At 42.0% G+C, this 16,704-nt stretch overlaps 1 protein-coding gene across 1 annotated transcript; it reads right to left on the reverse strand.

Annotated features, from left to right (window-relative positions):
* Positions 1-1,230: 1,230 nt before the first annotated feature.
* LOC137379232 (tapasin-related protein-like) lies at positions 1,231-10,615 on the reverse strand. The gene is made up of 8 exons (XM_068049940.1): positions 10,529-10,615; positions 10,014-10,316; positions 7,479-7,775; positions 6,357-6,461; positions 4,246-4,289; positions 2,685-2,795; positions 2,246-2,338; positions 1,231-1,480 (listed from the first exon to the last, which is right to left on the reverse strand). The coding sequence occupies exons 1-7, from the start codon at positions 10,581-10,583 to the stop codon at positions 2,252-2,254; spliced, it is 1,002 nt and encodes a 333-aa protein (XP_067906041.1). The 5' UTR covers positions 10,584-10,615; the 3' UTR covers positions 1,231-1,480; positions 2,246-2,251.
* Between the last annotated feature and the right edge of the window lie 6,089 nt (positions 10,616-16,704).

Here is a 16,704-nt window from a genome sequence, read left to right on the forward strand (position 1 = left end):
TACAATGGTGGAACCATGGGTCTTCCTTCGAATTGTGTCCTGTTCTGTTAGAATCCTTTATCTATCTTCAGCTTATGCTTAAAATTTTCTGGGTTTAGCCAGCTGGTACATTTTGCAACAGCACAATGGAAACTACACAGTATTAGACAACAGCCAGAGTCCTTGTTAGCTGTGCTGTCACTATGACCGTGGATCTTCAGGGGTCGACTTCAATTGAGCTGTGTTTTTCTTGGAGTGAACAAAATAAGCTGCTTCTATGTTTCAATAGTTTTATCTGTACTGTACTCTCAACTCAGTACCTTGTGTAGTAAAGGTTTGAAAAAACGAGCCCCTATTGATTTTTAATACTCTATTGCTTTTAATTTTATTTAAAATGGTATATTTTAGTCATATTCCGCTCTTAAGGATAGAACTCATTTTGGACCTGTGCGTGTTGAGCTTCTCTGACCCTCCATTGAAACTGGGCTACTTCAAAATAGGATCATAGAATAGTTTGAACAGTTCGGTGCATTTTGTGGGATTATGGGTTTATTGGCTTTCCCCTTCCTTCTCTCTCTTGTAACTGAAAAGACCGCAATGCAGATAGTATGTACAGCGAATGATGTTATAATTTGTTAAACAATAGTAAATATTAATTTTTTTAATAGTTGGATGATTGGCACATTCTTACACTTCAAGGGACTCCTTATGATTTGACCATGCAAGCTTAATTTTAAGAACCACCACAAGCTGCCAGGGTAATTTTTGAATGACCATTGGTTGACCACGAGGCAACAACATCGCAGATGTTCGAAATCCAGAACATATGGACCGGAGTCGAATTTCAAACTGCCACCCGCGCAAATCATGGCTTTGTAAACCCTGCTCTCGGCTGGTTCTATAATGGGTCGACGACCAAATCCACCAGTTCATCGTCTCAACATTGAAGGTGAAAATCAACACTTCACCAACCCCTCCCAACATACACATACGAGATAAAAGCAAAATACTGCGGATGCTGGAAATCTGAAACAAAAACAAGAAATGCTGGAATCACTCAGCAGGTCTGGCAGCATCTGTGGAAAGAGAAGCAGAGTTAACGTTTCGGGTCAGCGACCCTTGTTCCGAAGAAGGGTCGCTGACCCGAAACGTTAACTCTGCTTCTCTTTCCACGGATGCTGCCTGACCTGCTGAGTGATTCCAGCATTTCTTGTTTTTGATACACATACGAGACGCGTGTGATGCTCCAGAACGTTACTCCTTAGTTTAGTTGCAATAAATGAGAACATTCAATGGTGCATAATCAAATACAGTGGACCGACATCCAGAAATAGTCCAGTTCTTCGGACTGTGTTTAGTTTCTGAGCTTTCTCTCTTTCTTTATCACGTTTACTTCAGCATACACTGCGCTCTTGTCTTGTTTAGGTTTTGATGTTTTCTTGGAATCAGCAAGCTGCAGAGCGGCGTAAGTCAGCTGGTTATCACCGCCTCTTTGTTTAGTCTGTAAAAGTAATATTTCGTATCACCCGTTAGTCTATTGCCTACTCATTGGTTGAGGTAATCGAGGTTTGAAAAAGGCTGCAGTGAAATTTCTTCACATCAATTACCAACTTCAGATTGTAACCGGATTTTGTATTGGTTTATTTCTCCAGTTTCTCCCTTCTCTGCAAACGATTCATGTTGCGTTCCAATTCCAGACCCTCCCCTAAATCTTATTAGTATTCCGCTTTAACCTTCATATAAAATTAGTTCTGATGAAAGGTCACAGACCTGAAACGTTAACTCTGTTTCTCTCCCCATAGATGCTGCCAGATCTGCTGAGTTTCCAGCACTTTCTGTTTTTATTTCAGATTTACAGCATCCGCAGTATTTTGCTTTTCTAAAACTAGTTCTCCTGCTGAAGCAGCCCATTTCAGTGAGCAGACTAGATACCTCAATTAAAATAGAAAAATGAATTTCATATTGGTCTGTTAAGGGTATTTGGAATGATGATATAGTAAAGCACCGTTTTAAGGCCCTGTTGTTTGAGCCTCGACAGCCAATGTGACCCTTAACCCAAAGGCGAGGCTCCAAGGTCACATTTTTCAGCCGCCTTTCCCTTACCCCCGCTGATCTCTGAGACATGAAGGTCAAAAATGATGCACCTTGGCTGAGATCAGCTGGCACAGCACAATGGCAGATTAAACTTGGGATCTTTGCTTTTTCTGCAGCTCAGTGTCGTACCACTTAACACTTCTGATGTATCAATGAATGGTCTGAGCTGTACCTGGGCTTACACCGTACTCTGCTCCTTCTGTCGGTGTTTCGCATTGCTCCTGGTCCTGGTTTCGACAGTGGCGCAGGGCAATTCTTGTTTCGTCTGTAAAATAGATATTTGCCAGTCTTACCAGGTGAGTTTCTTATTTTGCAATTTGTAATCGTTATTACAGCCAGACCCGGAAAAGAAATGGTGCTAATTGTGACTGCTGTCGTGTGAAACGGATGGATAGAGTCCGCAACCCGTTTTACATATCTGATGATTTCTATTTCCATGCAAGTCAGCGGGAGAGATGCCGATTCGCCAGCACTCGTTATATACTGTCCTATAAAGTCAACACTACCTCGGTAAATTCTGTATAGCTTGTTAGAGTTGACTCTGTTATCACAGAGTGTTGATTTTGTGTGGAAATGTTTTGGATATCATTCGCGCCAATCGCTCGCCCTACCTGGGGATAGACGGTGTGCTCTCCCTTATGTTTACGATTGGGGGGTCCTTTGTCATCTCTCAAGTTTAGAGGAGCGTAGGCGGTAAGTTGTTCACTTGGTCCTTGTCTAACCTGTAAAAATGAGATATGAAATACTGATAGTTAGAGTCTAATAAAGCAGCCAGCTATCATCAATTGGAACTGAGTCTGAAAGTGTCAATATGGAGACAGTAACCGATAAAATTAGGGCTTAATTGCATTCTGCCCACTCACAATGATTTTATTCAATATCTCACCCATAGGGTGAGGAATAATGTTCCAAATATGAAATCCGGATCATTCAAATATTCTTAATCCTCAGTCAGCCCAGTCTATTGGAAGACCTTACAGGCGGAGCCTGAAATTGTCGTAATTCGACTTCCAGTCACTTCCATCCCGAGCTGGAAATCAGCCGCTGGGACCTTGGCCATTCACCCCTCCCGCCGCAACTACCCAACCCAAAGACTTGCAGGTTGATAGTTTAATTGGCCATTATAAATTGTCCCTAGTATAGGTAGGTGGTAGGGACAGGTGGGGATGTGGTAGGAATATGGAGTTAGTGTAGGATTAGTATAAATGGTTGGTTGATGGTCGGCACAGACTCGGTGGGCCGAAGGGCTTGTTTCAGTGCTGTATCTCTAAACTAAACTAAACTACCCCAGTGTTTCAGAGTTCAGGCCAATTAGGTCCCGATAGCACTGTTCCAGCTCAGTCACCAGAGTTGGGGACGGCATTGGGACCTTCCAAATCTAAAAGCAAAATACTGCGGTTGCTGGAACTCTGAAATATAAACAGAAAGTACTGGAAACACTCAGCAGATCTGGCAATATCTGCGGAGAGAGAAGCAGAGTTCATCTTTCATGAAAGGTCACAGACCTGACACGTTCCCTCTGTTTCTCTCACCTGCCTAATCTGTCTGGTTGCGCTGCACAATATCTCAATTAAGCAACAGGGCATCTCCGATTTTTAAAATAATTTGAATTATGAAAGAGAAAGTGGTCAGATGTGTATGTTGAAGTAAAGACAAATATTTATCGTGTCTTGACGGGTAGTATACTGTGCAAGTAGTGACAGCATGTACTTTCACGAGTTTTGATACTGTACAAGTAGTGAGAGCTTGCACTTGATTTAGTGTGTGAATAAAATATTGATATACCTTTCACCAATCAGATTCCGCGGATTCTTTAAGACTAGAGTGTGTGTTAGGCACAACAATAATCAGGGTGGATCGGGATGTTTTTAATGCAGTCCGCTATTGTGATCTGTAATGCACTGCCTGAAAGGGTGGTGGAAGCAGATTCAATAGAATCTTTCAAGAAGGATATATACTTGATATGAAAAAAATGTCGGGCTATTGGTAACAAGTCGGCGAGTGGGACTAATTGGATAGTTATTTCAAAGAGCCGGCACAGGCACCATGGCCTCCTTCCTTGCTGTAGGATTCTACGATTCTGTGAAATTTAATTAATATCTTCTGGACGGAATGTAAAATTTCTTGCTATTTCCCGCCTCATTTTGGACGATGAGAACATTGTCACCCTACCGGCTCTTCAGCCTGACCCGCTTCCTCAGAATTTTTCTTACTGCCTGAGGGAAAGAGAAGACAACATTGAATAGCTTAATCAGTGTATCAGCAAAACAATATCATGCTTAACACAGGTAAAGTAAGGAGACTTGAAGGTACAAATCTCTCTGAACATTTTAAGCAGCACCAGCTATTACAGTGCAACATGCTGTGCATTACCTTCGCATACCCCGCAGTGGCGCTGCACCCAATGGAGTCGACCTTGTCTTTGTGTGACAGTGTAAAACAGGGTTGTCCAACATTTTGCGAAGTTGTGGGGCGGGGGTCGGTGGGGTGGGGGGTCGTTGCGAGGGGAGAGACAATACAGTTTTTGTCTTACATAGGGGGCCGGTGAGAAGAAAGCAGCAAGATGAAGGCATTAAAAACTGATCTTGCTATTAATCAAAGGGGCAGCACAGTGGCGCAGTGGTTAGCACTGCAGCCTCACAGCTCCAGCGATCCGGGTTCAATTCTGGGTACTGCCTGTGTGGAGTTTGCAAGTTTTCCCTGTGTCTGCGTGGGTTTCCTCCGGGTGCTCCGGTTTCCTCCCACAAGCCAAAAGACTTGCAGGTTGGTAGGTAAATTGGCCATTATAAATTGTCACTAGTGTAGGTAGGTGATAGGGAAATATAGGGACAGGTGGGGATGTGGTAGGAATATGGGATTAGTGTAGGATTAGTATAAATGGGTGGTTGATGGTCAGCACAGACTTGGTGGGCCGAAGGGCCTGTTTCAGTGCTGTATCTCTAAACAAAACAATTGTACATTTTTGTGAGGAAGCTTTAAATTAGAAGATTCATTGATTGACTGACTTTCTCATCATTATGTTGGACACTGACTTAGTGAGATACCTGGCAGTTTTTGTTTGCATATGCAGTCAATGTTTGTCCACACACTTGTAGTGATTCAGAGTATTCCAGATAGATGTCCATCTGTCAGGAATGATCTTGATCAGTCTTTCTCCCTCTCTCTCCTTGTCTCCCTCTGTCCCCCTCTCTGTGTTCCCCTGCACTGTGTTGTTCCCCTGCACTGCGTTGTTCCCTCCTCTATGTCGTTCGTGCTGTCTGTGTGCCCCCCCCCCCTCACTGCCCCCTCTTTCTCTCTCTGTAACCCCCCTCTCTCTATCACTCGCCCTCCCCGCACCCGCGCACCGCCGCTCTCTGAGAGTTGCAGAAAACGGAACGGTCAGCAGAGCAGCTTTGTGGTTGATCAGTTTTTTTCAAAAAATCGCAAATCATTTTCACAACTGACTGGTGCTGGGAGCTGAGACAGCGGTTTTCCAGCTTAGGACAGATTCGGGGTTTTCCGGCCGTTTTCGACTTTTTTTTTTATAAAGCGTGCTGGAATACCCCGAATCTGTTCTAAGTTCGGAAACTGCTGTATTCGCTCCCAGCAACTGTCAACTATGAAACTGACTTGCAATTGTTTTTTTTTTAAAAGTCGGTCTGGAAAAAGAAGCCAATGAGAATTTTTTTTTTCTCTGAAATTGTCAGTCACAGATTCCTGGCGAGGATGAGGAATGGTTCGATGCAGTTTACATCCGTGGTCGGATGGAAACCTTAGACAGGCCGGATTCCGGCCCGGGGCGGTATGTTGGATATCCCTGGTGTAAAAGATGTAGTAGAGAGTCGGCAGCACATTTTACATTTCAAAATTACAATGAAAATAAAATCCGGATGAGATGTAAAATAGGTTGCCCTTACCAATTCGATATCATCCATTTTACATTATCGCAGAAAGTCAAAATATACTTCAAAGTGTTTACACTTCAAGATCTGGACCCGAAATGATAGCAAAAAAAATGCATAACGTTAAGGATTCCGGGTGTTGCAAAATAGAAGTGAAAAAGTCGAATGAATAGTTGGAATAGGAAGGTGAAATAATTGCATTTCAAAATGCAGTATACATGGTCATATTCAACTACCAAGCATATAAAGCTCTTGTGCTATAAACTTCATTCTTTGAACATGCAGTAAGGTGTCCTTTATTCTTCGACAATGAATGACGATCCACCTGCCCTTTCTGTATTGTAAAAATACAACCAGGCCTTAGAAAATAAAAGTATTCGGTGGAATAAGAAATATTCTTACCATCTGATGTCTTTAATTTGAGTCTCGTCAAAATTATTATTAATAGTAAAATTGCCAGTATGCTCCCGGCACATCCAAAAATCAGCAGAAAATCATTATCAGTACCTGTAGGATTAACAGATAATTGAAATAAGGAACTGTCGAGCACAGGGAGATATATACACAGAGAATCGTGGGTCAGGCAAGGGAGGACGAGTCGCAAAGGTGTCTCTCGGGGTAACGGTTTCTACTGTCAGTGGGGCTGGACCGCTTTTATTTCTAAGGGTAGTATATCATCATGTGTACCAAACAATGACAACTGTAATTCAGTAATGCAATTTATGGAGAAAACAAATCCTATTCCATAAAGGCACGTGAAGCTTCGCTCTGCACGTGAGGGTTGTTTATTAAGAGTAAAGGGAGTTACACTTTTTTTACCTATCAGTGCGACACCAGACTGATGCGCAACGGCTGCAAAGGTGGCAAAATCTTCCATTCTTCAGCGCTGACATTCCTCGGCAGTGTGACTAGAGAATACCGGCTGTACTACTTTTAGTAGTTAACAAGTAACTTGCATTTATGCACCGCCTTTAACATCATAAAACGTCAAAAGGCACTTCACAGAGAATCACCAAACAAAATTGTAAACCGAGCCACAATAAGAGGATATGAGGAAAGGTGGAGATAGAGTTCAAGGAGCGTCTTAAAGGAGAGGTCGGGAATTTTAAAGTTTAGGATGTAGACAACTGAAGGTATGGTGCGCAGAGAACAGATTAACATGATATTTCCATATATTCAATTTAAATTCATGATTTGTAAAGTGACTCTGGTAGAACAGATCCATTTTATGTGTAGTTTCATTTTATTTGGCAAGAATTTGAAGAGGAATAATCTTTCAAGTTTTGAGCAGCGCGCAAATCAACCTCCCGTTTCAGTTCGCTTCAGGGGTATACTCTCCTTCCTTCACCTACAAACCATCTTGAATATTTTATTTCGTATCCATTGATGTGTCATTGAGAGTAAATACAGTCCACATTCACTCCGTATTCTGGAGTTTGAACAGTGTTCCAGTTACCTGTCTAATAAGTAAATACAGATTGAAGTAATTATCACTTTCCCCGCTGTACATATTTGCAAACGTACCTCGATTGACGGTGTAGCTGACACTGGCAGGTACCAGAAGGGACACATGAGATGCCAGACAGGTGTAAACAACTTCATTCGGGGCAGGTTGTACTTCTTCCAAAAAACTGGAAACCTCATAAAGTCCCTCTGCGTTCCTGCTTTTAACAGTTTCGTTACCGCTCAGAATTTCGACACCATCTCTTAACCAGGAGATTTCTAAATGCTCCGGGTAAAAGGCAGCCGTTTTACATTCGAGTTTCGGATGAGTCGCTGAAATTCCTTCAACAGGAACAATTTTCAGCGGGGTCGGGGGAACTTTAACAGAGAGAAAAAAAAGTTTTAATTTAAAGGAACACATTCTCATTTTCTACCCTTCTAATGCTGTTACCCTTCGACAGTTAGTGCTGTCGTTCTTTAAACTTTATGTTCGGATTTATTTTATAAATTGTTGTACGGCACACAGCAAAATAGCGGGATGTATTACAAACAATGGACAAAGAGGATGATACTCCAAGCGCGAGTTACAATCAGGAAAGCAGATGCCACTGCTCTGAATGGAAGTATAGGATCCTGGCGCGGGATTGGTGTTAGCAGTAATGACCCCAAATGAGATTACTGTCCTAATATATCGGAGTGAACGCAAACCAGTTCACACGAACAGCGGAATCGTCCCTCCTTATTCTGTAAGAATCATTGCCGTACTGAACATTTTGTGTGTTTATTTCAATATTGGCCGTTTTCGAATATTCTATATATTTCAAAACATATTTTCTTTTAGCAGTTAATATTGAGAAGATGATGTGTGTAATCAAAATATCTCTGATGTCGATATTGAATCCAGACAGGATGTTGTTATATGCATAGATTATGCATTCCAATATTTCCGCGTCTATGGTGGAGATTTCAGATCGTGCAGCTTTCACCTAAGGAACTTTCTCCAGAGGGGGAATCGAGGGCTGAAACGTTTTTCACCTTATGAAAGGGTTATATTGGTAATTATATATCAATGTGTAGATCACAACATCCATACAGAAGAGGGAAACATAATGGGAAATCCTAACTCAGAGTGCATGTTTTATATAATTCCAGGGGTTTCGCCCTTCCCCATGTTCATTCGGTCTGTTTAACACGTTTTGCCGCGAGAAGATTCTGCTCATATCGTTCCTACATTCACCATTAACTAATACGAACCTGTGTCCGCTCGATCTCCAGTCACTGTTTAGCTGGAAGGTCAGGCCCTTTATAGCTTTGCATTGTTTTGCTAATTTATTACAATCTCCTTAATATTTTCTCTTTACACATTTACTTTTCCGAATTGCATTCTATTACTTGTAGTAATAGAAAATTATTAAATTAGGGACATTATTAACTTGCAAAATTATATTCACCTTTATTCCCAACAAAGGCTCAGAATTCCTCCATTCTTTTACCAGGGATCTGCTGCAGAGATAATATGCAATGCAGCAGAATTTCAGTGGAGATGGACGGCGGAGTTCTTTTGATCTCTTGCCATAATTTCCGTGTGGGGTTTGGGGAGTGTAAATGGAAATCATGAATTACAAATACTGGAGCCCAGGCGTTTATACAAATGTTCCGTGGTGTCCTTCCAGTATTTGACGGGTTGTGAGCGCATAAAAGAAAATCCAATTGGCGCACGACAGAGGTTCAAACACGGGCATTGGGTAGCTTCACTATTTTGCAAGTTGGAGGACTTGAGGTGGAATCCAGCACTGAGGGCAAGATCGACACCCCATTCTGACTGGGTTATAGGATTCATTTGTAAAAAGAGGTTGGTATCTCAAACAACTTATTACTCGACACAAGTGCACAGCATAAATTGACATAGGAACAGGAGTAGGCAATTCAGTCCCTCGAGCTTGCTGTGCCACTCATTTAGATTATAGTTGATTCGCTCATTAACTCCATTTTCCTAACATAATTCCTTTCCCTTGCTACCCATACCTAACAAAAATCTATCCACATCAAATATCGGAGAAGTTGGTAAAGAAATATTAGATCGGCAGTTTTGAGCAGTGAAAAGGGCTCTGGTGCGAGAAATATTCACGGCGGTAGCAGAAACGTTTTCACTTGAGTTTGTAACGAGTCACCTTTTTGGGGTGGATTAGATGGTCTTTAATGTTGTATAAAAGACTCAACCTAGGAGGTAAAATTATTCCTATTGTTGCACGTTGGCACCGCTATTTTGGTGAGAAGGAACGTGGCCATCTTATCTTATTGATTAATTTCAAACTAAGGTTTAAACATCCTTTTCCACTAACTTGTCTTAATAACAATTGTACCTGCACCAAAAGCACTCATTGGGCGAAAAGCACTTTGGAATGTTATGAGGACAATGAGCTGGTGAAATTGGTCTTTAGGCACTAGCGCAAAACTGGCGATCGCAAATCAGCGGTTGTTGTACACCGGGGTCAATGGAAAAGAAAATCCCGAGATGTGTAAAACGAATTTGTTGTCAGCCAGTTTTCGTCCAGAGAAATTACATATATTGCACACAGCTGAAAAAGTCCCACTCCCTGGTACAATGACACTTACCGTACACAGTAAGCTGCGAACCACTTCCATCTCCAATGGATTCGTTAGATTTTACATGACAGTAATACATTCCGGAGTCTGCAACACTCGCATTCAGAATATCAAATGAACTACTTCCCTTTTTTACATGAAATCGCTTTCTGCTGTCTGGTTGCAGAAACAATGCCTCGCCGCGTTTCCACCAATAAACATCGAGATTATATTGAATTAGCGAAAATGTGCAGAACATGGAAACATTCGCACCTCTGGCAACGTTCAAGAATTTAGGGAACTGTTCCACTTTCTTCGAAGTTACTTCAGTGGCTATTAGAAAATAAACAAGAACGGTGGTAACAGTTGTGTACATAATTTAAAGAAAAATAACTAAGAGAAATAAAACACAAAACCCATTAAAAACACCAACAAACGAATTGGAGAAACACAATATCTAATTTTGTAATGCATAACAATTGTAGAATCTTCTAAAATATGGTTTAAGCTATTCTGAAACGGCAGCATATACTAACTAAAGGTACCTGGCCAAACCATTCCCAAAAGAGCCATGTACTGAACTGAAGCTCTCAACGACATGTTGCAAATAAAACGTTAGTTAGCCACTTGGTGTGAATGAGAATGGCAACCTGAATGGTTTGTGCAAAAATGGATTTGATAGATAAATCTATGAAACATGTGACCATGACATGAAGTATCAGATGACTACGGCGGCGTATTGAGTCCAGTTATATATACTTCTGCGTGGGAGTCTGGAAATAGGTGGTCACCTGCTGGCTGAAAAGTTTCCATCGAAAAAACAATGCTTTTACAGCCGATCCCGACACTTCGATCCGACAACTTCTAGTCCGACACCTGTCTTTGATCCTCTTCTCAATCCTGAAAATGACGATTCAGGCCGCAGGGGCAGGGAGTCCGCCCACACCTCATCTCAGCTAAACTTCTTCATGCAGGAGCATCTACAGTGAGAGTTGCAAAGATCTAGTCCTGTGCGCAGAGAGTCTAGTGCGATCGTGATCTCTCCCAGCCTCTATGCACTCGGACTTCTCGCAGAAGTCACTGGAATAGCAATCCGAATTAATAATCCTGCTCATCGCTCTTTCTCAACTGCAAAGCTGGTGAGGCCTATTCGAGCTTCATCCAAGACAGATGAAATTTTGGACCGATACGCATGTGGTTCTGTGTTACAGTTTTATTCCCAAACAATATACTTGATTCATAAAAATATAGAGTCATAGAGTTGTACAGCATAAAAGCAGGCCCTTCGTCTCACCGCGTCCATGCCGACCATAATGCCTATCTATACTAATCCCACCTGCCTGCATTAATTCCATATCCTTCTATCCATTGTTCATTCAACTACCTGGTGGAGGCGGGGAGGAGGTCTCATAGAAACCTATAAAATTCGAACAGGACTTGACAGGGTAGATGCAGGAAGGATGTTCCCGATGGTGGGGGAGTCCAGAACCAGGGGTCATAGTCTAAGGATACGGGCTAAACCTTTCAAAACTGAGATGAGGAGAAATTACTTCACCCAGAGAGTGGTGAGCCTGTGGAATTCGAAACTACAGAAAGCAGTTGAGGCGAAAACATTGCATGTTTTCAAGAAGGAGTTAGATATAGCTCTTGGGTTTAAAGGGATCAAAGGAAATGGGGGGAAAGTGGGAACTGGTCACTGAGTTGGATGATCAACCATGAATGGCGGAGCAGGATCGCAGGGCCGAATGGCCTACTCCTGCTCCTATTTTTTATGCTTTTGAGAGGAACAAAGTCCCATCAGCAAAACAAATACAATTACATAAACGCGCCTGGGGAATAAAGGCCACCTTCAAAATAAAAGCAGGTTAATTACAGAGTTAAGCTTTCCCTACACTATCCCCCATCAAACAAAACAGAAGAGGAAAAAAAGGCACAGGGATAGGTGGGACCGTTGTCGGAGAGAGAGTGGATGCCTGTCTGTGATTGGTCACTGTCTGAGACATACAGCGGACTGTCTGGGTGGGGTGAGCACTGATTAGCAGTTCGTGGGGCAGACACGCTGGAATCGGTCGCCCTTGCTGTTTTTGCCCTTTACGTAAGTGGGCGGGAATGGGAGCGAGGAGCATTGAACCATAAATGGTGAACCATGAGCCGGGAGCCCTAACCCCGAGGAGAAGCGTGAACTATGAATGGGGAGTGGCAAACAATGTGTGGGGACCCGTGAACCATGAGCAGGGAATGTTGAGCGGCGAGCCCTGAGCCAGCAGTGACAAATTATGAGTGGCAAACAAATATTGGGTAGCGGGACACCATGAGACACAGAGAAGGAGCAGGGGCAGAGAGAGAGGGGAGATACAGAGAGGCGGAGAGAGACAGAGAGAGGGAGACACAGGGAGCAGGTGGTGGGCTGGTGGTACAGAGACGCACAGAGTGCATATTAGTTAAATAACTTTTGTTTTTACGCAACGGAGTAAGACAATTAGTCTGAACAAATCTTTTCCTCATGTTAGCTAATTTTTTTCACATTTCGCCATTGTCCTTCATTTGGAGATTGTAAGAATTAAAGGGCAATCATGTTCGAATGATAAGTATTTTATTTATTTATATTTTTCGATGCGGATTTCTAAAGTGATGGGAAATATTTAAATACATGACTGTGTCAGATGAAAGGTTACAACTCGGTTCCTAACTCGTCGGCATTGCCTGTACAAACTCAGAACGGTGAGCGCAGCAGCAGCAACAGCAGCAGTCTGTGATCGCGAGTGCATTCATTCAGCTGGGTAAAAGGATGCTGACTATAATAGAGTGAGCTTGCAGCTCAAGCTGCATACGATTTAAACTGAAATAATGACTGTAATACAGTGGTAGCACTCTCCCCGTGAGCCTCACTCCAGAGACTTCAACACATAATCTCGGCTGACATTCTAATGCCGAACTGAAGTAGTGCTGCACACTCTGCAGTGTTCCATTTCAGATGATCCATTAAAACATGACTCCTTCGTCCCTCGGTGGTGGATGTAAATGATCCCTCCAACTGGAAGAGGAACAGGGAGTTCTTAGTTTCCTATCTCATCTGATATCACTAAACAAAAATTGATTATCACATCGCGTTTTATGCGACCGTGGTGGGCATACACTGTTGTTCAATTCCTGCAACAGTGACTACACTTCAAAAAATACTTCTTTGGCTGTAAAACGGTTTGGCAGGGTGGGGGATGGGGCGGGGTGAAGGGTGGGTGGGGGGGGGGGGGGGGGTGGTGGGTGGCGGTGGAGGATGGGTCCTAAAATCATGAAAGGCGCTATGCACAAATGTATTTTTTTCTTCAAATGATGCCTTTTCATCTTCCAGATGCGATGGGTATTTTTCAATGATGTTGATGTGGAACACAAATACCGCCATCTTAACTATAGCTGCCATTCGTGAAAAGTTGGGCAATTTGCTGACTGTGAAGGATTATATCGAACCTATCTATAATAAGCAGCACAAATACTGAATTACTGAATTATTTTTGGGTGAGAGAAATGATTGGGGGGTTATAAGGGATAGAGCGGAATTTTATGGAAACTTTGGGACAGACTCAACATTCACTTCCTTTCCTCTGCATTGATATGTTTTTAAAGCCACTGAAGACTACTACAGTGAGTTACTCATTTTAACACAATCTGAGACAGACAATCAATTAAAATGAAGAAATACACAATTAACTAACAGGATATGCAATTCAATCATAAATAACGCGGTTTGCCTTTAATTTCAATGTAAGTAATTCTTTTGATAGTTTCGGGATGATATTGCCCCAATAAAGCCACTCCTGAGCAGTTTTATTCCAAAGTAGCTCTCAATTCCGGGAGGTGATTTTTTTTACCTAGAGATAATAAACCATAGGTCTCTCTGTCTCTTCAGGTGGACATAAAAAGATCCCATGCCACACAGAGTTCACCTGCTGCTCTGAACAACATTGTTCCCTCAACCAGCATTACTATCTGCAGGTTATCTGGTCTTTTATCTCATTGCTATTTGTGTGACCTTTCAGTTTGCTAATTGCCCGTCTTTCCCTCTACATTACAACAGTGACAATACTTCAAAAGTAAAACATTTGGAACATCTCGTTGTGAAAATCGCTTTACATATACTGTTTATCTTTTTTATATTACTGTTAGTGGGATCTTGCTGTGTGCAAATTTGCTTCTAGTTTTAATTATTTCAAAAGCAATGAGTATAAGGCAGTTTGGGACAGTTCATAAGCGAGATAATGAGGTGCTATAAATGAATGCAAGTCAGTCTTTCTCATCATAGTGGCTCTCGGAAATCCTGCCAATTTGGTGGGAATTTGGAATTTGCCAGGCATTCTGGAAGTTAGAGAATTAAATATTAAACATATTATTTGGATGGGTGAGTCACAGGGTCATCGTTAGTGCTACAGGATTAAGCTGCAAAGTTATTTTCCACGGAAAACTATTACCACTTCACAATGTAAATCTAGAGCCAGGACTCCACAGGAATCCAGAACAATGGGTGGGAGTTCCACTTCTGGGTCTTGAGTTCCAGGCGATTTGACATCACTACCCTTTACACAGCATCTCAAGTCGGTGGCAGCCAGCAATGGTACATGAGGACATCGGTAGTGGCCCGTTGTTTGCCTTCTTTTTACAGAAAATAACGAAGAGAAAAGGAGAGATACGTACATTATAGCACGATCCCACATCATATTGCTGGTGCTCTGGCCAATATTCAGCCCACAACCAACTTCACTAAAACAAGTTGTTTGGTCATTAAAACGTTGCTGGTCGTGGAACATTGCTGTGCGCAATATGGCTGCCATGTTTCCTACATGACAACAGTGGCAACACCTCAGAAGTACTTAATTGGCTGTAAAACGAATTGGGACTGAAATGTGCTTTACCAATACAAGTTCGTTTTTTCCTTTCGCCAATTTTACTAGTGCTATTTTGTTTTTATAACAAACAAGGCCATCTATCCATTCAGATATATAATCTAATATACTGGATGACATTATGCATAATGAGATGTTTGTGAACGATAACGTTATTCTCCATTACAGCTGAAAATGAGCGTCAATTTTGCCAAATGATTGCTCCCTTGATGTAACCTATTTCATGTTGAGAGTGTGGCATACGGAGAGAGCTTTCTCCGGAACTTATCGATTTTATAGTGATTACCGCTAGAAATCATAAATGGTTCACTCTATGGCGTTCTCACAGAAAGAGCTCCATATCTCTGAAGTTCATTACATTTAACATTGACATTTAGCTGATATCTTGATAATTGCTTGGCATTTCAGTTGTCAGAATCAGCATGCCGGGGAATCGCTAAACACAGACATTGCAGAACAACTGCAGAAATGTTTGGTTGCGAGATTTCAAATACATTTCTTAAATCATATTTATTTTGAACGTCGAACCAGAGAACGCTAGCACTGTGCAACTTGCATGACCTGAGACGGGCGCAGCTACTAACCACAAAGTGTTTCCATTATGCCACTAGCCGAATCACCTTGCAGTTCTTTTCTCCCAGTGATAGCAATTTCGCATTAGCTCAAACTACGATTGCACTTTGTGGTAAATGATTAGCTAAATAAAGAAATGAGCTTCAAGATGAGATCCATTTTTTATAGAAAAGTTGCAAAAGTTCACACTTGAGCAATTGCAATCGCATATTACAAATAGAAATCTAAAATAGATGCCCTTGTGGCGAAACCTCTTCATCAGAATGACAAATAGAAGCATTTAAAAAGGAGCAGAAGAGATGGAAAGTGGCGGCAAACCCACACACAAAGATACCTACAGACACACAAACAGAAACCACACAAGTCGTATTTGTCCAGCGCCTTCAACGTAGTTATATTAAAAAGCGCTTCATAGGGAAAATTAGCAAACACATTTTAACACTGAACACCGTAAGTTCCTGGTGATCAACAACTTCTAAAGGAGGAAGGAGTGGCAGAGATATTCCGGGTTGGAATTCCAGAGCTTAGGGTCGAAGCAACTGAAGACACGGCCACCAATGGCGGAGCGATAAAAATTGGGGATGGACAAGAAGCCAGAATTCGAGGAGGGCCAAGGCCATGGAGACATTTGAAAAGAAAGATGATAATTTTAAACTAAAGGCGTTGCAGGATCCGGAGTCAGTGCAGGTCAACGAGCATGCGGAATGAATGCTGCTTGGCGTGAGTTATACATGCACACATATACATAGACACATAAGCACACACAATCACACATGCACACGCATTCAGATATACACACAGACGCACACATACACATACAAACTCATACTTATACCCATGAAAAAAGTCTTGTATTTATATAGCACCTTTAATGATCCAGGAAGTCCCAAAGTACTTTTCAGCCAATGAAGTGTAGTCACTGCTGTAATGCAAGAATACACACACACACACGCCCATACACACCCACATACACCAAAACATGCACACACATGCATATACATGCACTTCTAAGCACACATACAAACGCACACAGATAGGAGAATGGTGAAGTGTTTAAATAGAAAACGGGATCATTTTCCTTCCTCGCTTACACAATATATTTATTTTCCCTTCACTCTTCCCTTCATTCCATTCCCATCTTATCGGCTACACCCTGTTTGAATATGTCCAATCAGATTTCCACCCAACAACAGGTCCGAAACAGCCCGACTCAAATTCGCAAATCTTTTTTGTGATGGCGACCCCCTATCCAC

The sequence above is a fragment of the Heterodontus francisci genome, chromosome 17 (genome assembly GCF_036365525.1).
Source record: "Heterodontus francisci isolate sHetFra1 chromosome 17, sHetFra1.hap1, whole genome shotgun sequence".
Classification (NCBI taxonomy): domain Eukaryota; kingdom Metazoa; phylum Chordata; class Chondrichthyes; order Heterodontiformes; family Heterodontidae; genus Heterodontus; species Heterodontus francisci.

Excerpts from the sequence above, each read along its gene's own strand:
- LOC137379232 (XM_068049940.1), bottom strand. The coding sequence starts at position 10,583 with ATGTCGTTGAGAGCTTCAGTTCAGTACATGGCTCTTTTGGGAATGGTT. Across the intron at positions 10,317-10,528 it reads TTTGGGAATGGTTTGGCCAG|CCACTGAAGTAACTTCGAAG; the intron begins GTACCTTTAGTT and ends ATTTTCTAATAG. Across the intron at positions 6,462-7,478 it reads CAGCTACACCGTCAATCGAG|GTACTGATAATGATTTTCTG; the intron begins GTACGTTTGCAA and ends TTAATCCTACAG.